At 35.5% G+C, this 23,971-nt stretch overlaps 5 protein-coding genes across 6 annotated transcripts; 3 read left to right on the top strand and 2 right to left on the bottom strand.

Annotated features, from left to right (window-relative positions):
- The first annotated feature begins 1,240 nt into the window (after positions 1–1,240).
- Positions 1,241–5,606, top strand: LSD1 (LSD1 zinc finger family protein). 2 transcript variants are annotated; one of them, XM_086584551.1, is made up of 7 exons: positions 1,241–1,521; positions 2,425–2,538; positions 3,003–3,116; positions 3,918–4,030; positions 4,823–4,903; positions 4,987–5,058; positions 5,180–5,606. In XM_086584551.1, the coding sequence occupies exons 2-7, from the start codon at positions 2,427–2,429 to the stop codon at positions 5,219–5,221; spliced, it is 534 nt and encodes a 177-aa protein (XP_086440677.1). In that variant the 5' UTR covers positions 1,241–1,521; positions 2,425–2,426; the 3' UTR covers positions 5,222–5,606. The 2 variants fall into 2 exon arrangements, with proteins under 2 accessions (XP_086440677.1, XP_086440678.1); XM_086584552.1 differs by having other exon boundaries at positions 1,349–1,450.
- Positions 5,607–6,490: 884 nt separating this feature from the next.
- Positions 6,491–8,285, top strand: LOC147478754 (oxygen-evolving enhancer protein 2, chloroplastic-like). Its single transcript, XM_086584550.1, has 4 exons — positions 6,491–6,971; positions 7,372–7,604; positions 7,750–7,800; positions 7,896–8,285. Exons 1-4 carry the CDS (start codon positions 6,722–6,724, stop codon positions 8,154–8,156), a joined length of 795 nt encoding a protein of 264 aa, XP_086440676.1. The 5' UTR covers positions 6,491–6,721; the 3' UTR covers positions 8,157–8,285.
- A 1,216-nt stretch (positions 8,286–9,501) lies between these two features.
- RECA1 (recA DNA recombination family protein) lies at positions 9,502–13,261 on the top strand. The gene is made up of 13 exons (XM_086582992.1): positions 9,502–9,757; positions 9,983–10,074; positions 10,159–10,234; positions 10,497–10,559; positions 10,672–10,801; positions 10,903–10,988; positions 11,064–11,189; positions 11,543–11,647; positions 11,800–11,856; positions 12,045–12,107; positions 12,188–12,264; positions 12,582–12,654; positions 12,921–13,261. The coding sequence occupies exons 1-13, from the start codon at positions 9,554–9,556 to the stop codon at positions 13,023–13,025; spliced, it is 1,257 nt and encodes a 418-aa protein (XP_086439118.1). The 5' UTR covers positions 9,502–9,553; the 3' UTR covers positions 13,026–13,261.
- A 170-nt stretch (positions 13,262–13,431) lies between these two features.
- On the bottom strand, positions 13,432–15,071 carry LOC147478752 (anthocyanin 5-aromatic acyltransferase-like). Its single transcript, XM_086582991.1, has 2 exons — positions 14,677–15,071; positions 13,432–14,592 (listed from the first exon to the last, which is right to left on the bottom strand). Exons 1-2 carry the CDS (start codon positions 15,026–15,028, stop codon positions 13,553–13,555), a joined length of 1,392 nt encoding a protein of 463 aa, XP_086439117.1. The 5' UTR covers positions 15,029–15,071; the 3' UTR covers positions 13,432–13,552.
- A 6,160-nt stretch (positions 15,072–21,231) lies between these two features.
- LOC147478751 (phenolic glucoside malonyltransferase 1-like) lies at positions 21,232–23,006 on the bottom strand. The gene is made up of 2 exons (XM_086582750.1): positions 22,611–23,006; positions 21,232–22,414 (listed from the first exon to the last, which is right to left on the bottom strand). Exons 1-2 carry the CDS (start codon positions 22,963–22,965, stop codon positions 21,447–21,449), a joined length of 1,323 nt encoding a protein of 440 aa, XP_086438876.1. The 5' UTR covers positions 22,966–23,006; the 3' UTR covers positions 21,232–21,446.
- Positions 23,007–23,971: the final 965 nt, after the last annotated feature.

The raw sequence follows: 23,971 nt of genomic DNA, 5'->3' as shown, positions 1-23,971 counted from the left end.
CAGAGTTTAGTCTGATGTAACATCTGATTTGCAATTTTTTGTTATGTTATGTATCGATGCAAATTAAATCTTTTATCTTAGCATCTTTCAAACATTTTTTTTCCTTATATTTTTGAAGTTCCCTACAAAATTCATCCGCCGCATTTTATTTCCAAACAATAATTCATAAATTATAACTTACTTCCAAATGATATTTAAAAAATATAAATATATATATATATGCGACTCTAACTTGATTTCAAGACCCACGATTAGATTCTTGTTCAAATCGGCCCTATAAAAATATGGATTACCGCACGACTCCAAATCCCAATTGATAATACTTTCAGATAAAGTGTTAGGCTGCCTATACATGGCAATCACATTTTTCCCTATTACAACTATAGTTGCCACGATCACGAGATCGCATAAATTTTAACTCCAGCCACCTTAGAGCTCATTAATTTTTATTTCGCCTAAATAATTTCAAATTCCAATTACTTAAAAAATATGAATTGAACACGACATCGACTCCAAAATCTTGTTAGTAATTTGCAAAATTATTTGCGAATCGAATTTTTGAAGGGCAAAACGTATAATACTTCAAAATGTTTGAAGAGATTCGCAATAATTCACAATTTTGTGCCTTTAAACGAATAATATAGATTTTGTCGTTTTTCAAAAATTCAGCTCTAAAAAAAAAAATATAAATAAAAATATTCGATTGTGTTTTGTTATTTTTTATGTACTTTATGTCCTCATTCTTATTTTAAGTCTCTCTTACATTTTTAATGATAAATTAATCCAAAAACTTTACTTTTATATTTTTTAGGTAATATTTAAACTGTCATGTCATGGTGTGTGTGTATTTTGAAATTTAAACTTTAATTTCAATCTAAGAACAAATAAATGAAAGTACCTACGTGGACCATTCAATTGGTTATAATATTTTTGTAGCTAAATTGTTTAGATATGTTTGTTATATTGTAAAGATTGACAACTATTATTAATATTTACTAACATAATATCACCAATTTTACAACCAAACATTTAAAATATGGATTAATTAAACACCCGTACCGAATTTTTGCCATATTCCAAATTGTAACCAGGCTCCAAATCCAGGTCGATAATATATTTTTAAATATAAAGTTTTGATTTATATCGCTCTAAATAGTTTTGAAATTTCGACAATATCAGTTACCGATATTTACCAGAGGTGTGCAAATGGCATAAGTACAACCCAACAGTAAATTCTGACACAGCAGTTTGTTAGTTGTTATTATTATTACCGTATCTAAAAATCCAAATTGCCGTCTGACTTTTTAATGTTTTAGAAGAACGTTGGAAACTCCTTTTTTTTTATCCTTTTCTTTCTTTCAGACATTTCGTCAAACAATTTTTTCCCAAGCCCAAAATTCCTCAATTTTGGCTCCTCTTTTGATCAGATCGTCTTCTTTGGTTTCTTCAAGTAATTTTTTAATCAAACAGTTGTTTCTTTGGGTTATTCGATTGTATTGTTCGTGGGGAAAGATTAAAGAGGTGATTTTTATGCTATTTTTTCTTTAAATTTATATGAAATTGGCTAAATAAACAAACTTTATCTGCATATAATTATAATATAAGCCTTGTAGTAGTGAAGGAGGAATGTAGACTTAGTTTTGGTGACTGCCCATCACAGCTTGTTTTGGGGCTTGAATGGATTGAATAACCTTTTTTTTTTTTTTTTTTTTTTTTTTTTCTTATTTAGACATTTTGTCCTTAGGTTGGTTTTTGATTATTAGGTTTTAGATAGTTAGATGATGCTTATGTAATAGAACACATGGTGATTATGGACTAGTCAAGACGCTGAACATTGATTGCACTTTATTTGAGTCAAAGCCTACATGGGCATGGTGAAGTTGTGGTGGTGTAACGTGTAAGTGTGCCTCTTAGGGAAGTGTCTGATTTGTGTTTAAGAAGTAGGTATGATGTTTAGCTTTTGGAGTTGAAAAGCCCCCCCCCAAATTAGACCCTTGTAGCATTCCGGACTTCCGCACAACTTAGGAGGATTATCTTTGTTGATGAATTGTCTACAAATCCATGCGGGCCCGAGAACAAAAAAACACCACTGGTGCCCGAAAGCGGATAACATTTACATTAAAAGAAAATGAGACATATGACTCCTAACTATAACTGTCTGGCTAAGATACCGATGCATTGATCCATTTCTGCAACTATACCATTGTATCTGGTTTACCGCTGTATTTTAATTTTTATTGAAGCTTATATAATCATCTATTATTACTTGATAGAATAATGGTAAAGTACAACTCACCTCATAAAGTATATGTATTTACACCTCAGCACTCTTGGAGTCGGTTAATCTAAACAAATGTAATATTGTCTGGGATTAAGATTCCGTTTCCTTTTTCTTACAAATTCTGTCGAACTGTTACATACCAGTGATGCAGAGCCAGCTTGTGTGTAGCGGGTGTAGGAGTGTTCTTCTTTATCCTCGAGGAGCTGCAAATGTTTGTTGTGCAATATGCAGTACGATTACCTCAGTCCCACCACCAGGTACTTTTTCTCCACATTATCTTCTGTTTATGAAAAATTTAGAGTATTTATAATATGTGTCTCTTTATTCATAATGCTTTGTGTATGTTTCCCTTGCTTTATTATAGAATGTGTATTATAATGATGATCCAAGTAATGAGAATGACGGGGATATATTTATATGAAATTAAAATCATCAAACAGTTACTGATTCATAGCTATTAATGTCTATTAGGTTTGGTGAATGAATTTAAAATAATGCACTCTTATAATATTTAATATTGTGAAATGATCATGTGCTGATTGTTGTAATTGGAGACTAATTCCAACTCGGTTGGAATACATGTTATAGGGTGATAATGAGTGTTATATGTGACATAAGTTAACTAACCATTATTATCTGAACAAATATTTTATGAATTGTTTAAGTTCATCGAATTTAATTTTTGTATATGTGTTATTTAATTTTATCTTATTCCTTGCAGGAATGGAAATGTCTCAGATTGTATGTGGAGGATGCCGCACACTGCTCATGTATTCTCGCGGGGCGACAAGTGTAAGATGCTCCTGCTGTCACACAATTAACCTCGCTAGACAAGGTTTGTTCTCTTCAAAGGAGATTTCTGAAGTTCAATCCTGATTTTACTACATCAACACTTTTTGTAAAATATAAGATGGATTTTTATTGTGGTCACATTGATTGCAACTTTGCAAGTCTCTTCAAGGTCACCAAACTAGATGTTTGTTTCATTGGATGAATGTAGTTATGGATTCAGTTACGGTTTTAGTCTTCTCAGGCTATTTAATAAGATCAAATGATAATTAGAACAATTTAGGGTGGTATATGAATTTAGAAGTCCTCTTTCTTGTGCTGACCTTGACTGTTATATTTAGAAGAGAGAGGAGGTGAGGAGGATGGTCAATACCATTATTTACTTCTAAAGATACATGTAGCATTGTGCTAGGTATATCACCATGTCAGGAAGCGGTTTCATATTTAATGCTTTGATTTTTTATTTTCTGTTTACTTTCTAAACTTTTCTACTAGTAACCATACTTGGTCTTTGAGGGCTTGTCTCTGTTGAATACAGTCCAAAGAGCTGCAAAAATCTGAGTACCTTCCTTCTGAAAATAAGTGTCATACTGAGAATATAATTTAGTTGTTATCCACCTACTTAGTTTCACAGAAACACACACACCCACAAGCAAATCAAATATCTCTCATCTAGTTCCTTATGGAAGGACAAGAGAAAGTGCTTTGTGTGTGTTTGTGTGCTTGTTCTATTGTCATAGATTAATAGATGTGCTCTTTGATTCCACGTGGTTTGCTATTTAATTTTCTTCATTCTATTGATGTTATGAAATATCTAAACGTTTGCTTTCCGTTTATGCATGTAAAGCATCTAATCACCTCGCCCATGTGAACTGCGGTCAGTGCACCATAATGCTTATGTACCCATATGGTGCACCATCAGTAAAATGTGCTGTGTGTAATTACATTACAACTACAGGGGTAAGTTTGTAATATTTTGCTATGCGGTTCATTTCTCTTATATTTTGCAATGCATAGTCTGTTGGGCCTGTAGATCATGTCTTGGAAATAGCTTTTAATTGCAAAAAAAGATATTTTTGATAAAGAAATGCTAAGAAAAAAGTGTTACATTTTGTGACCGCAAATATTAGTTGACAATTGGTGCTGTATGTATATGTAGGTACTTCTAGACTGCCCTACACAGAAACATCATAGCGTTTATTTATTATAGCTATTCAATCACGTGTTTAAAAAACACAACAAAAGTCAATCTATAGATGAGTGCAAATCGACATCTCACCACTGCCATTGGTCCTCTCTGTGTGTGTGGGGATAAAATTTAGTCTCTTTTATTCCTGCTACCTGTAGGTGTTAAGGTTTAAAATGAATTAGTTGTATCAAAAAGAGAAAACTTTGTGTAAACCAAACTGCAGAACTGCTTCACACTAAGAAAATTAGAACCTAGAAATTCCTACGTTTTTATTTTGTTTTTGTATTATAATTCTTTATTCTTGTCGTAGTCCTCTTGGTTTGTTGAGACTCACAATTTGGGCTTCATAGGGATAATTAGATTTAGCACCAAGTCTAATTTCTTGCTGTCTTTTTATTGCTCACTTTAGCGTATATATCAATTGTAATGGTTCCTATGGGGGTCATCGCTTAGAATGTCAGATAACATGTACTTTTTACAGACATTAACCATCTTTTAACTCTTGCAGCCTATAGCTTTGCTCAGTTCTGCTACTTAATTAATGTCTTATTCTCGTTTTGCAGGCGGGTAACATGAGGATGCCGGTCCCTTTGCAAAGACCTAATGGAGCTACCATGCCCACATCCATGCCATCTACTTCAACTGTAAGCTTCTGTGTGTGTGTGTGTGTGCGCTAAAGAATATTTGAAGACTTCACTCTTATTTGGTCTTTCCGTCTTTATTGTAGTCACTGCCTCACAGCTACAGTCAAACCGTTGTTGTTGAGAACCCAATGTCATTGGATGAAAGTGGTAAATTGGTAAGCCAATGATAATCTTATGTCTATCTAAACACAAATGCAATTGTATCTAAGGCATGTGTTCCTTTTTCTCCCTCCTTTGAATAAATAAATTTTACTGATCTTTCACTGAACAATGTAGGTGAGCAATGTTGTTGTGGGAGTCACCTCAGAAAAAAAATGACGAAACAAACTCAGGTAGCCTCAGCTATGCTATGATTTGCTGCTGGGACTTATTATTGTAACATTAATATCTCTGTGAACGGTTTCTCATGTGATAGTTTTCAGAGAAAACTGGCTTTGGTTGTTCACATAAATAGAGTGTTTGCAAGTGGAGAGGCCATTGTATTTATTTTGTGTGATTATAAATATCCAACTTCCTTCTCTGGCAATCTGCCATCCAGACATATTGTCAAAGATGAAACAATTTCTGTTACATACGATCCCTAAAAGACACAGGATTGCTGGTGTCTTGTTAATGTTTTGGCCCAATTTTAAATGTGTCATCAGTTAGGGTGCTTTGAAATGATAGTTAAGCTGAAGAAAACTCTTACCATATGTTGAAGGGATGGTTTGGGTTGTTTGATTGATGTATATGTTTATTTTGTTTGGTTGGTACTTGGTACAGAACATAATATTCAAGTTTTGATTGAACAGTGACCTTCAAAATAATTATGTCAAATATATTTTTTGTAATGTTCTTTCGTAAACTCAATACATTGATCTGTCTAGTATTGTTAAAATTCAGCTTGGTTCACAACTTTACATGATAAAATTTGCACATTGATAGTGCTTGGTGCGGAATATGAGAAGAATGTGACTGAGTACAGCCTTTCTTTTCTCCTCCACGCTCTATATTTTGTTTGATACAGTCGATGCAATACAGTAACAGTTTTGAAGTTTCTTTCCCGGTGACTTTAGCATGGCTAACTGGCTAAGGCTCACAAAAAGTTGTTTAGGATGTGTTTACTGGCTTACTCGAGTATAATTGTTCACAAATCTGGCAGTTCAGTGTATGTAGGTGGTTCTACCACCAGTGCCCTACCAAGAGATGTAATCAATTCAAAACTATTTTACCATCTTAACAAATGCGAAGTGAGTTCTGAATTTGCATAATATTGTTACCAAGTCCCTGATTCGCCTATGTTCTAGTAAGGTTAAAAATTGGCAGGGTAAACAAGCATATATGCCATAATGTTACAATACAGAAAAAAAACAGGATAACTTTCACAGTTTGCTGTTTGTTTAGTAGCTTTGCAATGAGGATGACATTGGTGCAGCTTTCAGCATTTACATGCATGATAATTGTCCTTTTAGTGAGGGTGCTCTAATGGTATTAAGTATAACTGTATAAACACAAGTTCACTCCATTGACACCAACAGTTCAATGTACGAAATATCCATATGCAGAGAGTCTGAGACTGAACTAGACACTTTTAATTATTGTGGTGCCACAGCCACATATCACCAATCAAAACCTCTAAAACCTTATCCACCATGCAAAAATCTCATCTTCCAATCATCCACATCTATATCCAAAATCCAATACCAAACCATTTTCCTTCACACGTCACAAAACAACACATCAACCTCTTTTCCACTCAAAGATTACAACAAACCAAATACCACCCTACAAACCAACTCTTCCAATTTGTGTAACTAAGAGACTGTGTGAGAAGAACTAATGGCATCATCCACTGCATGTTTTCTTCACCACCATGCACTTTCTACTCCATCTAGATCATCACCTTCATCATCAAGACAAGTGTCTTGTATCAAGCCCAATCAACTAGTAGTCAGGGCCCAGAAACAGAGTAGTGAAGATGTTGAGGCCACTCCAGCTGTCTCTCGCCGATTGGCTCTCTCTGTTCTCATTGGTGCTGCAGCCATTGGCACTAAGGTTTCCCCAGCTGATGCAGCCTATGGTGAAGCTGGTAATCTTTTCTCTAAATCATGATTTTTCTTTTTATGAACTACAATGATCTTGTTACATACCAACTTATGAAGTATATACTGCAGTTATGTTAATGTTTGATCACTATGAGGTAATAGTTATAGCTTTCGAGTTTATACGTATGTTGTCATACTTCTTGATTTGTTTCATAAATATCTGCATTGTTTCCACAAGTTGGTGCTAGTATCTTGATGATTATACCCCTCCCCGAGTTATTATACTCATCCAAAGTTTATTATAGTGCTTCTTACAATAGATAAATTTTGTTGAACTAAAAGAAGAAAAGAAAACTGGAGACAAGAAATGTATCTTCAGAGACATTTCATATTGGTCAATGCCACACTTGATTTTAAGATCTTTGCATAAATATGTTGTTGCAGCTAATGTTTTCGGTAAGCCCAAGACCAACACTGAATACATACCAATTATCCGCGACAATTTCAAGATTACAGTACCAGCAAAATGGAATCCTAGCAAGGAGGTTGAGTATCCTGGACAAGTTTTGAAATATGAGGACAATTTTGATTCTAACAGCAATGTTAATGTCATGATCACACCAACCACCAAGAAATCCATAGCTGACTATGGTTCCCCTGAGGAATTTCTTGCCCAGGTAATTAATTTTCATGTTTTTCAAATCCTTTTTAATTTATACTTTTTTAGTAAAGTTTTATAGTTTTCATCACAAGAAGAGGGTTTATATATACAGTAACTTTGAAACTTCAAGTCCTCAATTTTCTAATATGGGTATGGTGCAGGTGGATTATCTACTGGGAAAGCAAGCTTACTTTGGCGCAACTGATTCTGAGGTAATGCAATGGACACCGAAATATTCATATAACGACCTGACATTAATTGATACATATTAGTAATCTTAACGTTTTCATGTACTCAAAATGGTCAGGGTGGTTTTGACACTGGCAGTGTAGCAACAGCAAACATTTTGGAGACATCAACTCAAGTGATCAATGGAAAACAATACTATAAATTATCTATTTTGACAAGAACAGCTGATGGAGATGAAGGTGGCAAACACCAACTGATTTCTGCAACAGTATCTGATGGGAAGCTTTACATTTGCAAAGCACAAGCTGGAGACAAGAGATGGTTCAAGGGAGCAAAGAAGTTTGTGGAAGGCACTACAAGTTCCTTTAATGTTGCCTAAGATATGATTATGGTGTCTTGTTTGTAAATTGAGTAAAGGATTGCTAATAGAGATATGCATATTCTTCAAATATAAGCCATTTAAAGGACTTTGGTTGGAGGCAAGTTATATAATTCTTCTATTAGCTTTTGTTCGGCATGTTTTTAGCCTGCATTGTTTTAGCTTGACTCGAGTGTTTGAAGGAGTGCGTATATCTGATCGATTACTCATTTTAGATCATTGTTTGGTAATTGATTCATTCAGTTAGCAGAAAGTTAAACATTTAAAACACCATCGCTGAGATATAAAAGTCTTCTATTTGTGTGACAAAAATGAGATACTGGAATACTGGATGAACAGAATGACATGCTTACACCAATGCAATACTGGCTAGCTAGGACTGGTCTTTAATCTGCATTTCGTTCATGCATGTTCTCAAGGCTCTGGTGTATTCATGGACTTGCTAGAGTAGTTTATTCAAGTTTCAAACTAGAATTCAGTAATGAAATCTCATCAAAACTATTGAAAACCAGCCTACCAACATAAAAAGTGTCCTGGTGAAGTTGAAACATGCATTTCACCATATTTGGCCATATCGTTGCACAGACAGTGTGTAGAGAGTTTCTAATCCAAGGTTCAATCTAAAAACAAATCAAGTGTGTGCAATGTGTGCAGACTCACACTGGAAGATTCTACGCCAATTCTTTTGACCAGTTCAAGTGGCGCAGAATGGTTTTTATTAATGTTTGGAATATTAAAATGTCGGTAAAGTTTGGAATATCAAGTTGCCTAATATGACCAGTTCAAGTGGCGTAATAGGACTTTCTAATATCGCAGATGTTTGGAATATCAAATGTCGGTAAAGTTTGGAATATCAAGTGGGCGTAGAATATATGATGCACGGATAGGGGTACATGTATCGATACGGCGACACCGGTATGGGTACGATACGATTTTTTTGAAATATTAGGATATGGGTACAGCCTATATATACTGCTAATTAATATGAATATATTAAAATATATGCGTATTCTGAAAATTATGTTAGTAGTTATTTGAGTGAAATTAGTTAAGAACATGTGAAAAATTATTATAATACATGTCAAAGTCAATACAATTTGAAGCCTCATAAACAATTTATATTTTAATGGAGTAGAATTTTCAGATCAGGTCTATTTCAGAAATTCTAGTACCCTAAAAATATCTAATACCCGTATCGGTATTGTAAATTTGTAACCGAACGATACGGGTGGAATGACATTTTAGGAGTATTCATAGCGTATAATGGTTTCTAACCATTGGACCCATTTCCATTTGACTTCATTTTAAAACCATTGGACTCAGCCTTAACCATGTCTCACTTGAGAGTTGAGACACTGTCTCATTTTGTTGTTTCACAAGTACAGTGAGTTGAAAACATGAACACAACAGCAACAACCTTAAAACCCCATTGCTTCTTCTTCTACCTTAAAACCTCTGCAAAACAACCACTTCAATTCCCAGTTACACGTCTTTCTTTCTCTTCAGACAGACAAACTTCCAAAACCCAACATGCTTCCAAAACTCGTTCTGAGTTTAATGGTTCTCTTTCTGATGACTTTGACTCTCGTTTCACTGACAGGGTAATATTTTCTGTTTTTCTTATGTTATTTATTACTGTATTCAGTTAAAGATTAAAACTTTGAATGCCCAAGTTGTTGTTTCAATCATATTGTCTAGTTCAAATGGTTTCTTTTACATATGGGCACCATTCAATGTTAACACCTTGTAGAAGATTGGTTGGAGTTTAATGCAATGTTATAGGAATGGTATCATTTTGTGTATCTTATTTTGTTTAATTGTTGCAGCAAAAAGCGCTGGAAGCTGCTATGAATGACATAAACAACTCATTTGGAAAAGGAAGTGTTACAAGATTAGGCAGTGCTGGCGGGGCTTTGGTGTATGTTTCTTGTACTCAAATTTCTCTCTTTCTGAATTTGATCCAGTTGGTAGACTTGAATCTGTAAATATTTCCTTACTGCAGTGAAACTTTTCCAAGTGGTTGTTTGACATTAGACCTTGCACTAGGTGGAGGTCTTCCTAAAGGAAGAATTGTAGAGGTAAACTCATTGTGTGCTATTTGTTTTCCAGTGTTTGTTTTGCATAGTAATAAAAAGGAAAAAAGTACATTGACTAGAGAAAAAAAACAGATATAAGATTATAAGTAAAATCCCAATGGGACCCTTGTCATAGATTCACTTAAGTACTTGATCTGTTGCGGAATGGATTTGGTTTTATCTGTTTATATCATCATCTTTTTGTTATCAGAATAAGAGAAAATCTGTCTATGCAAAGCTCTTAATTACCCTCTTAATGTTCCAGGTATATGGTCCAGAGAGTAGTGGTAAGACTACATTAGCACTCCATGCGATTGCAGAAGTACAGGTATTTTCTTCTCTGGGTTATATATACTTGACTTATGGGGTGTGCTTCTTTTCATGATGATATCACCCTATAGACTACCTTCTGTAATCTAAACTTCTGTCGTCATGTGCAGAGGTTAGGAGGTAATGCTATGCTCGTTGATGCAGAGCATGCTTTTGATCCAGCATACTCCAAAGATTTGGGAGTGGATATTGAAAATTTGATTGTGTGCCAACCTGATAATGGAGAGATGGCATTAGAAAGTATGAACTTTTCTTGACCATTCCAATACACATGAGGGTGTGATGGTATTGTTTCTATTATGATAATTTTCTAAATAGAGTTTAATAATCTTTCACTACAGCCGCAGATCGTATGTGCAGATCTGGTGCTGTAGATCTGATTTGTGTTGATTCTGTCTCAGCTTTAACTCCACGAGCAGAAATTGAAGTAAGCTCTTCTAGTACGTGTGATTCTTATAAGAAATTATGAGAATAAATATGTATGACACCTCTTCTTGAGCAGGGAGAGATCGGGATGCAACAGATGGGTCTACAAGCACGTCTCATGAGCCAGGCATTGCGAAAAATGTCAGGCAATGCCTCAAAGGCTGGATGTACTCTCATGTTCCTGAATCAAATCAGATATAAGGTATTTTTGCTTTATAAACATTAAGTTGCAAATTATCTAGACCTTATGGTCAGTTAACTGACAAAACAATGATGACACTTTTAAGCATTTGGCTTGTGCTGTTTGTGTGTCTGTATCCCTTCTCGGAGGCCATTTACGACAAAATTGACCTCCTCAGGTGATCATAATCAGTTGTATATACTAATAGTGTATAGCTACCCGTCCGACTAGCTTCTTTAATTACTGTCAAAAGAGATGGCCTTTGTGCATCCACAAGAATTGCTGAAGGGAGATGCTTTAATATTTTCGAGTTTCCAGTTATATATGAAATACTTCTCCAGAGACCAATGATATTGTTTTGTGAATTTTGTAAGATCGGTGTTTTCTATGGAAATCCTGAAGTCACAAGTGGAGGGATTGCTCTTAAGTTCTTTGCGTCAGTTCGGCTTGAGATACGTTCTACTGGGAAGATAAAGTCTGTAAGCTCAAAGATACCTTCTTCGATGTCAAACTATTTAGTTTACTTCTCCTTAGGGGAAAAAAGGAACTCTTATTGGTTTTTGTAGGTGTGTGTGGGTAGGGTTTTTTCTTTTGTTAATCTCTAGTTGATGTATATGCTTCACTGCTCCAGGTTAAGGGCGATGAAGATATTGGGCTTCGAGTTCGTGTAAGAGTGCAGAAGAGCAAGGTAAATCAAATTTTTTTTGAAGGTGCAAAAAGACTCTCGTTTTAAACACCCATCGGACTTGCTTTCATTTGGTAGTGTTCCTGCACATGAAACGATCATGTTAAGCAAGGTTGATTTTGACAAATAGGATCTATATTGTGTCCCATATAAAACAGTATGATGTCTTTTTCTCACTAGCTTATGTGTAGGTGTCAAGACCCTACAAGCAAGCTGAGTTCGATATCATATTTGGGCAGGGAGTTAGTCAACTGGTTAGTAGAAAATCACTATATCGTTTTCATGTTCTATTTTGCCTATGCACCATAGCTGATTAAAGTTATTTGGTCTGCAGGGTTGCATTTTGGATTGTGCGGAGACGATGGACCTGATAGTAAAGAAGGGTTCATGGTATAGCTATGAGGAGCATAGGTATGTGTTGTACATTTCACCGAGCCAAAAAAAAAATGTGTTGTACATTTCCACTGCACCTAAAAATTTGTTAAGCATATTGCCACCTATCCTAATGTGTCCTTCACCTCATATAATTGTGATGTGTTGTATTGTTAATCATGCGTGTGCTAAATTATCTAACCCGAGACCACCAATAAAATAAGCCTGGTCTAACTATATAGTGGGGGGGGGGGGGTGGGTGGTTAACCGGTGCCACTGTGGTAATAAAGAGTGGATTTTGAGTTTACTTTGTTGGATAAGAAGATGAGGTTTTAACTTATGTTTGCATTCCACAGGTTGGGACAAGGTAGAGACAAAGCTCTCCAGCACTTGAGAGAGAATCCTCTTTTGTGCAGTGAAATAGAAAAGGTTTCCTCTCTTGTTTATACCTGCATTTACTGGCCATCTTTTGCATCTGCTTTTTCTACTTGCATATTTTGCTGATTGCTTAGTCGTCACTAGCCATTGGTCACTTGGTCCAGTCCTCAAAGATCTTCTGTTTGCCCCAGATAGTTTGTCTAATTTCACTACACTATTATTCCCCTGATGGTCGACATTCGACAGATCCTCATCCTTATTATTATTATTTTAGCATTTTCTATCCTGGGACATAAAACAACATATTATTATCCTAGGTGGTTCGGTCAAAGATCGCAGATGCAACTAAACAAGCAAGTCTCACACAAAGTAGGCCATCTCTGCCACTTGAAGATGAAGAGGGAGTTTTTGAAGAGACGTGATAATACTAAAGATTTTGCAATTACTGACATTCTATTTTCTGGGAATTCCTGAAAATTCTACATTACAGAAACCACAACCATGAGTATCACTGTCCGATTACTGGGCGGGTGTTTTGTTAATTAGTTACCATTGCCCTCATTATTTTATAGGCATGCTATATGTAAAGTATTGTATGACTAGATATTGTTTCGACCATTTTGAAAAGTTATTTAAAGATCTGCTAGGACTTCCAACATATTTTTTTCTTCTTCTTATTTTGGTGTTCTTTTGTACTCTGGGATTGAATCAGCAACTTCGTAGTTTGTACACGTACACATTTCTAGCACCAAGTGGCCTAGTTCTTGGATTGTATTGTTTCTCTAGCTTTGAAACGTTTAGTGTGGCTTAGTTACCAAAAACTTGGGATTCACAATGCAATCATGGTAATGTTCAGAGTTACATGTTTTGATGAACTTTTGACATGATGGCTGCAATACATACAACTTAGCTGTGATACGGAGTAGAAATCAAATTAAAGAACATCACACTAAAGATGAAGAGCACTGACAGTATTTTCGAAAAGAGAAGCAAAAGCATCCATTTCAACTGCATCACGAACTAATGAAACCTCAATGGCTCCCTCTTCATCTCGACAACTATTTAGAGCTATTGCTCCCCCATCTGACACATTCATCTCGGTCTTCTTGGGTCTTCCCCAACCAAAATCAGTTTCGTAAGTACCAAATTTAGGTGACCAACCAACAGATACAAATCGCCCTGGTGGCAAGGATTTGTAGTAAGATGATCCTTTTTCCATTCTACTCCATAATTCAGTGTCTACATTCTTAATTGCATTTGCAATCAGTTCTGCGGCCACGACCATCCCATTTTCTCCAATCAGTTCATTTCTATCACCATTTGCAATACAGCCTCCTACGCAGTTACCAAAATATGTCATAGGCAAAGGTGGGTCTAGACGCGGTCTACAATCTATAGAAAACAAGAAGTACTCTCTCCAATCTTGGCATGAACTTTTATCATCTTGAGTATCTTGTCGCGCTTTAATTGAACAAATCCAGACATAGGAAGAGATTAGTATAAATGTTGATATACGAAATGATGGTGCAACATGTCTGTCGTCCAAGCGAGTCATGACCCATTGCTTGAGTTTCTTAATGTCTAAATAACTCATCACAAAAGTTCCCCTGACCTTATCAATGGGAACCATAGGAATCCTTAGAATGTTGTATGTGTCTTTGGTGATGTTCATGGCCTCTAAGTCGTTTAAGTTGATAATCTCAATCCCCTTTCGGTCCTTAACCACAGTTCTATCATAAAAGGGGAGTGATTCGGTCACAAGAGAGGTGATCCCTTCTGATTTACAAATAGATGCCCATGACTTAATAAAATGATGGAATGCCTGACCATCCATAGACGTGTGATTGAAGGTGATTCCAATACAAATACCCTTATTTGCGAAAAATGTTACCTGCAAAGCCAATATAGGAACAAGTTTGTCGTCTGACATTGCATGCTCAAATGTAGGAACTAGAGGATAGAACTCGTCAGCATTTCTGGAGAGGTTCCCTGCATGGTTCAAAGAGGAACACTTAACATGGGCATGCAGCCACAACCGAAACAATAAAAAATAAAAAAATCACACCGCAATACCTGATAAGTGATCAAAATCGTAATCACATTCAGCCACAGTTAATGGGACGGAGTCCCCGTCCATATAGAGGAGTTGGGGCTTAACAGAATCCTGAGGCCATGTAAGTTGACCAGCAAGAGGGTAGAAATGTTGAAGCGTGAGTGACAGTGAGTGTTTGATATTGGGAAGAATGGTATTCATGAAGTAGGTCTTGGGATGGTTAAGTTCATAGTAGAAGAGAGTTTGGACCGGTGGTAATACTAGCCAAGGTATATCAAAAAATGTTAGAGGAAGAGATGCTGTAGATATTGAACCTAGTGGTGGTGATATTTGGCAAATCTCAAGCACCTCCACCTTGTAAGTCAATGCCATGATGAGTTGAGTTCCTGCATAAAGAGTGTTGTTTATGCCATGTCTGTTATTTATAAAAGTGGCACGATACTTTGGATAAATATTTTTGAACACAATGCCGGCCAAGTGAAGGGCTGGCAGGGATTTGGATTTTGAACCTCGACTTGATCGATTATATATTATTTTGCCTTGTGGCCCTTCCATGTTGATGTGACGATGTGTTTTGTACTTGTTTTGTCTCAAGGTCAGCAGCCTGCAGGTAATACTTTATGACCACGTACAATAAACAACTCCACAATGCTTCCAATTTTTTGTGCGTGGTTTCATTTGAGAACCGCACCTTCCAGAGTATTTCCAAAACATTTTCCTTGCAATATGATGTGGATCATTACTCTTATTGCAACAACAATAACAACGCCTTGTTGCAATGTGGCCAATATTGCCCAATTCAAACTTCGGACTTAAAGAGGTACAACGTACACCAAATCTCTGGTTTTTATTTTGGTAGTCGATTACATCACAATAATCAAGTACAACCTGTAACTAGTGAAAACAAATGTAAATAAAGGATCAACAGAACATAGAACTACAAAGGAAGATCTTCGATATGACTTGTAAAAAGAGCAGCGAAAGTGTCCATCTCAATTGCATGACAAACTAACCCAACCTCGATGGAGCCTTTTTCATGTGGACCATGAGTAAGACATGTTAGGAATATACAACTTAAATGTACTTACTCTTTACCAATCACCAAATAGTACAAATTTTTTGTCCTGTAAGTGTCTTGTACTTTGTTAAATCCGAGTCTAGTGTAGAACCACTATGTCCTTAAGACAGATTTCCCCCCGGTTGATGAGAAACTGTTTCCCAAGATAGAACGGATTTTCCTTTTATAGAAAGTTAGCACTTCAATTCTATAGAATCACCGAACATAACATAGCATTTGACTAAGAACAGAGAGAGAAGAGAAAGATAAAAAAAAAGTGTGATATGGTGTCTTTTTCTCCAAATTCATCCATTATTTATAGGTGAGAAGTGCATTTTTGAAACAACACAGTGACTCTTTGAAAAAGTTAGGCACCTCTTTGAAACATCACATGCTTCGAAAGGACGCACAATTTCGGTATAAAGCACTATTTCGAACCAGTGCCTATTTTAAAAGGTCGCACCTTTTCAACATAATTAGGGGTGACTTCGGATTGGATTGACCTCTTTCGTAAATTTTTCCAAATATTTTCGGAACCCAATATGCGAGCCAAATCCGATCCAATTATTTTAATCAAAATATTTGTCCAAATTCGGAAACTTTGGAAATTTCGAAATAACTTGGAAATTTCAAAATTCTTGGTAAATTTCATAGATCTTTTTACTTTCCACTATTTTTGGAAAAGAAAATTTGACTAAACCAATTTGGAACTTCAAAAAACCAAAACTTTACATGTTAGAAACTAAAAAAGAAAGATTATAGGAAATGTTCTTATGAAAAGCTAATTTAAAAACCTTACTTACTATGGTGAGGGAGAAAAGTGTTTGAGAGGAGTGGGAGAGAAAGGGAGTGAAGTAGCTACTAAGATTTGTTTAGTTGTTTGTTTTGTTTTGCTAGTGTAGAAAACTAGCATATGAATGAATGGTCAAGATCTTATCAAATGGACAATGGAGTTTTGTTATAATATAATTACATGGTTTCACAAAAAATAGAAAATAATGTTGGAAATTTCGGATCAGCTACATTTCGAAATTTTTGGATCAGATCGGATTTGAGAGTTATATCCGAATCCGATCCAATTATTTTTCAAAATTTTCGAAAATTGGTTATCGGACCGTGAAAAATAGACCCAAAGCTGGACCAATTTCGAGTCAGAATTCGGCAAAATTGGAAATTTGGCAAAAAGAGACACCCCTAAGCATAATGCACTGCCTCGAACCAGTGCACATTTCGAAAGGTTGCACATTTTCGGCATAATGCATTGTTTCGAACTAGTGCACCTTTTAAAAAATGTTTTTCTCTATTTACGTACTGTTTAAAGTGAAACCCATTTCATCTCAAGTGAGGTTATTGGGAGGCAAATTATTCATTCATATCTCAATAGATTTGTGCAAATCCATTTTTCTAACAATCCCCCACATGAATAAAGATTTGACTTCTTCTATCATAAACATCAGATTTCTGTTCTTTTATAAATGAAAAGCTACCGCATCAGGTCAAGTAGCATGGGAGGCCTTGAACTTGCCTTAGTGAAAGATGATCGGATTTAATTGGACGATCAGTAGACTTCAATTAATGTCCTTGAACTGTCAGCCGTATATATAAACTTAGACAATCATCTTCACGCAGTACCTTCTCGAATACTGTTGGTTCTCACGTTTGTGTTCACTTTGGCCTTGAATACTTCTTGGTTTTAGAGAGTGCTTTTGAGACATTTGCCTTAAAATTCTCATAAAAGCGGCCCCACTTCACACTCACATAGGTGACTTCTATAAAAAGTATCATGCAATACTCCACTTGGAAAACATAACTTTCCAAGATATAGTAAATCAATAAAAACTTAATTTAGCCTGGGTCTCGCGACAGATATGCACTATCTTATATAGGAATGGGTTAGAGTATAGTATTACTCTTCAGTGCTCATTGAGTCACAGACATAATTAAGTTGGCCCATTAAACCTAGATATTAGGATCTCCAATCAACTAGGTTGGTTTTTTCATTATGAGGACTCTTGATTGATTATCTTAAAGGCTTCAAGCTCATTCCCCTGGATAATCGTTCTACTTGCTCTCTTGTTAAACCTTTTGTAAGCGGATCCGCAATGTTATCTTTTAACCTGACATAGTCGATTGAGATAACTCTATTTGAGAGTAATTGTTTAACGGCCGGTGTTATGTCTACGACGGATGTGTCGAGACTTTCTGTTATACATGCTACTCTATGCTCTACCAATAGCAGATTGGCTGTCACAGTGTATACACACTGCTGACACAGGTTTAACCCAGTTTGAAATATCTTTTAAGAAATTTCGAAGCCACTCTGCTTCTTCTCCAGCCTTGTCCAACACTATGAATTCTGATTCCATAGTGGACCTTGTTATGCACGTTTGCTATGAGGATTTCCTTGAAATTTATGCATCTCTCTTAGAGTAAAACACAACATTTGATGTCTTTTGAGTAATGCTTCAATAAATTTCCAATTTTGAATTGAATAATTCAAGGAGATACATAATCCCCCATATTTTTCCAATTTCTCATGACAAAGTCAATAAATTGAAAAACTATTTAGATATATATTTTTCAAGTGAGGCGTCTTGTTAAAGAATGTCACATATCATTCATATAGTGTTTAAACACTTCTAAGACCTCAAGTTGCTTACAAGTATGCTTACAAAACAATATGAGTTTATAACCATTTAGTACCACGAACTTTCGCTTTTATTACTAAATGGTACCCGAACTTTGTTTCTCGCATATTCGTACCACGAAGTTTCAATTTAGTACATCAGTTAATTTTCCATCCAATTCCGTCCAATTTCACTAACGGCGTTAGCACTATTCATGTTAGTACTATTCATTATTCACACACCACTATCAACGTGAACAGTGTTTTCACTGTTCACATTTTTTTCAATCTTAAAAATTAATTCTTTAATGAAAAATAATAAAAAATACTATTCACGTGAACATTATTTTTACTATTAACGTGAACAGTGTTTTTTAACTATTCACATGAACAGTGTGTGTGTGTGTTTTTTGTAATAATCTTTAATTAATCTTAAAAATTAGATTATTACAAAAAAAAAAAAAAATATATATATATCATAAAAACTTACATAGCATATATATATATATATATATATATACAACATATTCTAAAAAAAAAACTGGTCACGCAAATAGTAAAAACATTGTTCACGTGAATAGTGTTTTTTAAAATTATTTTTCATTAAAGAATTAATTTTTAAGATTGAAAAAAAAATTAAAAAAATCACGTGAATAGTGAAAACACTGTTAACATGAATAGTGTTTTTTTGTTTTTCAAAATTTGAATTTTCGAAAAAAACATTGTTCACGTGAATAGTGAAAACACTGCTCACGTGAATAGTGTTGTATGAACAGTACTAACGTGAATAGTGTTGTGTGAATAGTGCTAACGCCGTTAGTGAAATTGGATGGAAAATTAACTGATGTACTAAATTGAAATAAATTGAAACTTCGTGGTACGAATAGGCGAGAAACAAAGTTCGGGTACCATTTAGTAAAAAAAACGAAAGTTCGTGGTACTAAATGGTTATTTTCTCAAACAATATCTTAAGCAATCTTTTTTATTGGCACTCTTTGGCGCAATAGTAAAACACATACATCTTACAAATAATAAAATACTTTTAGAACCCTTTTAGCACCCGCCATTCCTAACATCTGGAATGAAGTAGGGATTCTCGGAATCTTGAACCATAATTCCCCCCAAGTGTGGCATTACCACCACCTTGTTTGCTTTCAAGAAGTCCATTCCAAGAATGACTTGAAAATGGTCTAAGCGAGCTACCATCATGTCAACTTTTCCTCGCCAGTTGTTCATCTTAATATCAACTTCCAAAGCGAGTCCTTTCACCGGTTCAACTTCTTGGTTCAAACCTCTCATATAGCCTTCACATTCTGCAAGATTCAATCCAATATCCTCGGATAAATACTCTGAGATTAACGTATAAGTCGAACCGGTATCCACCATTGCTAGTATACACTTGTAGTTGTTGAGTTTCACTTCTACGAACATAAGGTCTTTGATTGTTAGGAATATACAACTTAAATGTACTTACTCTTTACCAATCACCAACCCTTTGATTGTTAGAAAAGGCATTTCTCACCTATAAATAGTGGATGAATTTGGAGAGAAAGACACACCAGATCACACATTTTTTTTTTATCTTTATCTTCTCCCTCTGTTCTTAGTCAAATATTATGTTGTGTTCGCTGATTCTATAGAATTAAAGTGCTAGCTTTCTATAGAAGGAAATCCGTTCTATTTTGGGAGACAGTTTCCCATCAACCTTCAAGCACCGTGAGGGGGAAAATCTGTCTTAAGGACATAGTGGTTCTACATTAGGCTCGGATTTAACAAAGAAGTACAAGACAAAAGGTTTGTACTGTTTGGTGATTAGTAAAGAGTAAGTACATTTAAGTTGTATATTCCTAACAACTTAAGACAGATCTTCCCCCTCACGGTGCTTGAAGGTTGATGGGAAATTGTCTCCCAAGATAGAATGAATTTTCTTCTATAGAAAGCTAGCACTTTAATTCTATAGAATCAGCGAACACAACATAGTATTTGACTAAGAACAGAGAGAGAAGAGAAAGATCAGAAAAGTCACATGTTTTGAAATGTCGCACCTTTTCAGCATGATGCACTGTTTCGAACCAGTGCACATTTCAAAAGGTCGCACTTTTTTGGCATAATGCACCGTTTCGAACCAGTGCACCATTTAGAAAATGTTTTTTCTCACTTTAGGTACTGTTTCAAGAGAAACCCATTTCATCTCAAGTGAGATAACTTGGGAGACAAATTATTCATTCATATCTCAATGGATTTGTACAAATCCATTTTTCTAACAAGACATACATCAGTCTCATCAAGAGGTCTCACCATTAAAGATGCTCTTAGTGTAGCAACACTCTCTACTGTAGATAATTTCAAATTCAATTATTGCATTTAAAACTTCTTTATCTAACACTATGAACCGTAGATAATTTCAAATTCAATTATTGCATTTAAAGCTTCCTTATATTTTGAAAATGATAGCAAGTAATTGGGAGAAGAGCCCAATTTTTTAATTTTTTTCGCCATAAGTCTACATGAATTTTAATTTCACCCTAAGTCCAAAAACACAAGCTGACATTAGCAATGCAAATTTAAATTTATATATACAAATTTAATTTTTCATATGCACATTTAAATTTAAATTTGCATATATAAAATACTATGTAAATTTATATTTTAATCATACATAGGTAAAGAAAACTGTGTAAATTTGAGTTTACATATGATGAAGTCATCACGGTTTGTCCTTAGAGCTGAAATTATAAGTAAAACATGATGACGTATAATGATGTCAGCCCAGTTTTCTTTAAATTGGAAATTAAAAATCAAAGTAGATTTAGGACGAAATTATTATTGGGCTTTGTTCTTGGGTCGTAATCACTGAAGGCCTTTCATGGAACTATATTACAACACGACTTGTTTTAAAGAGGTATACCAAATCTTTGGTTTTTATTTTGGTAGTCGATTACATAACAATAATATATTAAGTACAAGCTGTAACTAGTGCATGAGCCTCGAATGTGCGTCTTGAAAAAAAAAATGTAAAGGATCAACAAGGAATCACTACATACGAAGATTTTCAATAGAACTTGTAAAAAGAGCAGCAAAAGCGTTCATCTCAAATGCATCACGAACTAAGTCAATCTCGACGGAGCCTTTTTCATTTGGACCTTGAGTAAGACATATATCAGTCTCATGAGTCGCTTGGGTCTTCTTGGGTTTCCCCATCCAAAATCAGTTTCATAAACAGCAAATTTAGGCGACCAGGAAACTATAGCAAGTTTCGCCATTGGGATGCGTTGATAATAAGATACACCTTTGCCCATTACACTCCATAATTCAGTGTCTAAGTTCATAATGGCCTTCCCAATCATCTCCGCGGCAATGGCAATCCCATTTACTCCTATCAGTTCATTTCTATCACCCTCTACAACAAAACCTCCGTTACAGTTACCAAAATACGTTACAGGTAAAGGTGGGTCTAGACACGCCCGGCAATCTGCTGAAAACAAAAAGTATTCCATCTGATCCTCGCACGACCTTAAAACATCTTCAGTAGTACGTCGTGCTTTAATCGAGCAAATCCAAACATAAGATGATATTAGGGTAAATGTGGACAAATGAAATGGTGGTACAAATTTTTTATCCTTGTTGAGGCACGACAAGACCCATTGCCTGAGTTTTCCAATTTCTGAGCAACTCATCACAAAACTACCCTGGACAAAATTAAATGGAAGTTTAGGAGTCTTTAGAATATTGCAGGTCTCTTTGGTCATGCCCATTGTCTCTAAGTCCTTTAAGTTAACCAGCTCGATCCCATTTCGATCCTTAACCATGGTCCTATCATAAAACGGTAGTGACTCGGTCACACGAGAAGTGTCTCCCTGTGATCTACAAAGAGATGCCCATGTCTTCATGATTAGGTCAGCTGATCTTCCATCCACAGCCATGTGATTAAAGGTGAATCCAATACAAATACCTTTGTTTGGAAACAGTGTAATTTGGAAGCACGAGATAGGAACAGATTTGGTATCTGACAACGCATGTTCTTCAAATGTAGCTACTAGAGGATACAAGTCGCCAGCATTTCTCAAGTGGTTACCTGCATCATTCAAAATGTCACCAACTCACTCCTTAAAACTAAATTTTAATCAATTTATGACTGAATCACTACATAGATCTCACCGCTTTTGTGTCCAAACTCCAAACAAACATTAAGCACTAAAGAGTAATTATTCATACACACACGTACAGTGATCCGACATAGCTGTTGCAATTTAATTAGAGTACATGGTTACCTGCAATATGGTCAAAATCGTAGTTGCACTCTGCTACAGTTAAAGATACGGAGTCACCATCCTTGTAGAGGATATGAGGCTTTGTAGAATCATGAGGCCATGTAATATGGCCAGCAAGAGGGTAGAAGCGTTGGAGAGTTAGAGAAAGTGAGTGTTTCAGAGTGGGAACAGTGGTGTTCATGAAATAAGTCTTGGGATGGTTAAGTTCATAGTAGTAAACTCTTCCTACAGGAGGGAATGTGCACCAAGTGAATAGATCAAAAAAAGTTAAAGGAAGAGATGTTGTAGAAACTGAACCAAATGGTGGTGATATTTGGCAAATCTCAATCACCTCCACCTTGTAAGGCAATGCCATGACTTCTATAAACTATTGCACCAATCTGGTATGGAGTATATATCAATGTTTTGAAAACCGAACTGGTGATCGAACCGAATTTTTGTTAAAATGGTTCAACCAGATTCAACCATGGTTCGACTCAGTCGGACCGATTGATGTTTATTTAGTAAATTTTTTAATAATTACAATAATAAAATGAATAAATACATGTTTTAATTCAAAATGAATTCCTTATACAAAAAACACATAGTAGCATGTTGCTTTCGAGTTTGGACTATCTTGTTTAGGTGCTAGGTTCAACTTTCCACATTATCAATTTTTCATGTATCATCCGCCACGTCTCTATGTCAGATAAATGTGTCAATTTTATGTGTTAGAGCATCTTTAATGGTGATACATGAAAAACACCAATTTTTTTCTAGCAAACCAACACCAAACAATTAACTTCAGTGGAGACATCAAAGAGTGAGCACCAAATGTACGTTGTGGTGTTTCCAAAACCGCGCCAAATAAATCCCAACACAGTTGTTGTTTTCAGAACACCGCGAGAGAAAAGCCCACAATAGAGGCTTGTTTTTGTCCAGAAATGAGAAAGTGTTTTTGCCCGGTGTTGGGAAAGCCGCGCGGTGTTCGAAATACCGCATCGTACATTTGGTTCAGTACCAAAACAAACACCAAATTCCAGCCGATTTGGTTTTTGGTTTGGTGTTTTTTTGGTTTGGTATTCAAGATGTCTCACCATTAAAAATGAAAAACATCAAAAATTTGGTGTTTGGTGCTCAAGAGGTCTCACCAGATGCTCTTAGTGTAGCAACACTCTCTACCGTAGATAATTTCAAATTCAATTATTGCATTTAAAGCTTCCTTATCTAACACTATGTACCGTAGATAATTTCAAATTCAATTATTGCATTTAAAGCTTCCTAATCTAACACTATAACACTATGTACCATAGATAATTTCAAATTCAATTATTGCATTTAAAGCTTCATTATATTATGAAATGACTAGGGTATGCCCGTGC

Source organism: Coptis chinensis, chromosome 9, assembly GCF_015680905.1.
Source record: "Coptis chinensis isolate HL-2020 chromosome 9, ASM1568090v1, whole genome shotgun sequence".
Taxonomy (NCBI): Eukaryota; Viridiplantae; Streptophyta; class Magnoliopsida; order Ranunculales; family Ranunculaceae; genus Coptis; species Coptis chinensis.
This window is presented reverse-complemented; position numbering and strand designations above follow the sequence as displayed.

Excerpts from the sequence above, each read along its gene's own strand:
- LSD1 (XM_086584552.1), top strand. Across the intron at positions 2,539-3,002 it reads TACCTCAGTCCCACCACCAG|GAATGGAAATGTCTCAGATT; the intron begins GTACTTTTTCTC and ends TATTCCTTGCAG. Across the intron at positions 3,117-3,917 it reads AATTAACCTCGCTAGACAAG|CATCTAATCACCTCGCCCAT; the intron begins GTTTGTTCTCTT and ends ATGCATGTAAAG.
- LOC147478754 (XM_086584550.1), top strand. The coding sequence starts at position 6,722 with ATGGCATCATCCACTGCATGTTTTCTTCACCACCATGCACTTTCTACT. Across the intron at positions 6,972-7,371 it reads TGCAGCCTATGGTGAAGCTG|CTAATGTTTTCGGTAAGCCC; the intron begins GTAATCTTTTCT and ends ATGTTGTTGCAG. Across the intron at positions 7,801-7,895 it reads TTGGCGCAACTGATTCTGAG|GGTGGTTTTGACACTGGCAG; the intron begins GTAATGCAATGG and ends CAAAATGGTCAG.
- RECA1 (XM_086582992.1), top strand. The coding sequence starts at position 9,554 with ATGAACACAACAGCAACAACCTTAAAACCCCATTGCTTCTTCTTCTAC. Across the intron at positions 10,075-10,158 it reads AGTGCTGGCGGGGCTTTGGT|TGAAACTTTTCCAAGTGGTT; the intron begins GTATGTTTCTTG and ends TCCTTACTGCAG. Across the intron at positions 12,108-12,187 it reads GGCAGGGAGTTAGTCAACTG|GGTTGCATTTTGGATTGTGC; the intron begins GTTAGTAGAAAA and ends TTTGGTCTGCAG.
- LOC147478752 (XM_086582991.1), bottom strand. The coding sequence starts at position 15,028 with ATGGCATTGACTTACAAGGTGGAGGTGCTTGAGATTTGCCAAATATCA. Across the intron at positions 14,593-14,676 it reads CGATTTTGATCACTTATCAG|GGAACCTCTCCAGAAATGCT; the intron begins GTATTGCGGTGT and ends TGAACCATGCAG.
- LOC147478751 (XM_086582750.1), bottom strand. The coding sequence starts at position 22,965 with ATGGCATTGCCTTACAAGGTGGAGGTGATTGAGATTTGCCAAATATCA. Across the intron at positions 22,415-22,610 it reads CGATTTTGACCATATTGCAG|GTAACCACTTGAGAAATGCT; the intron begins GTAACCATGTAC and ends TGAATGATGCAG.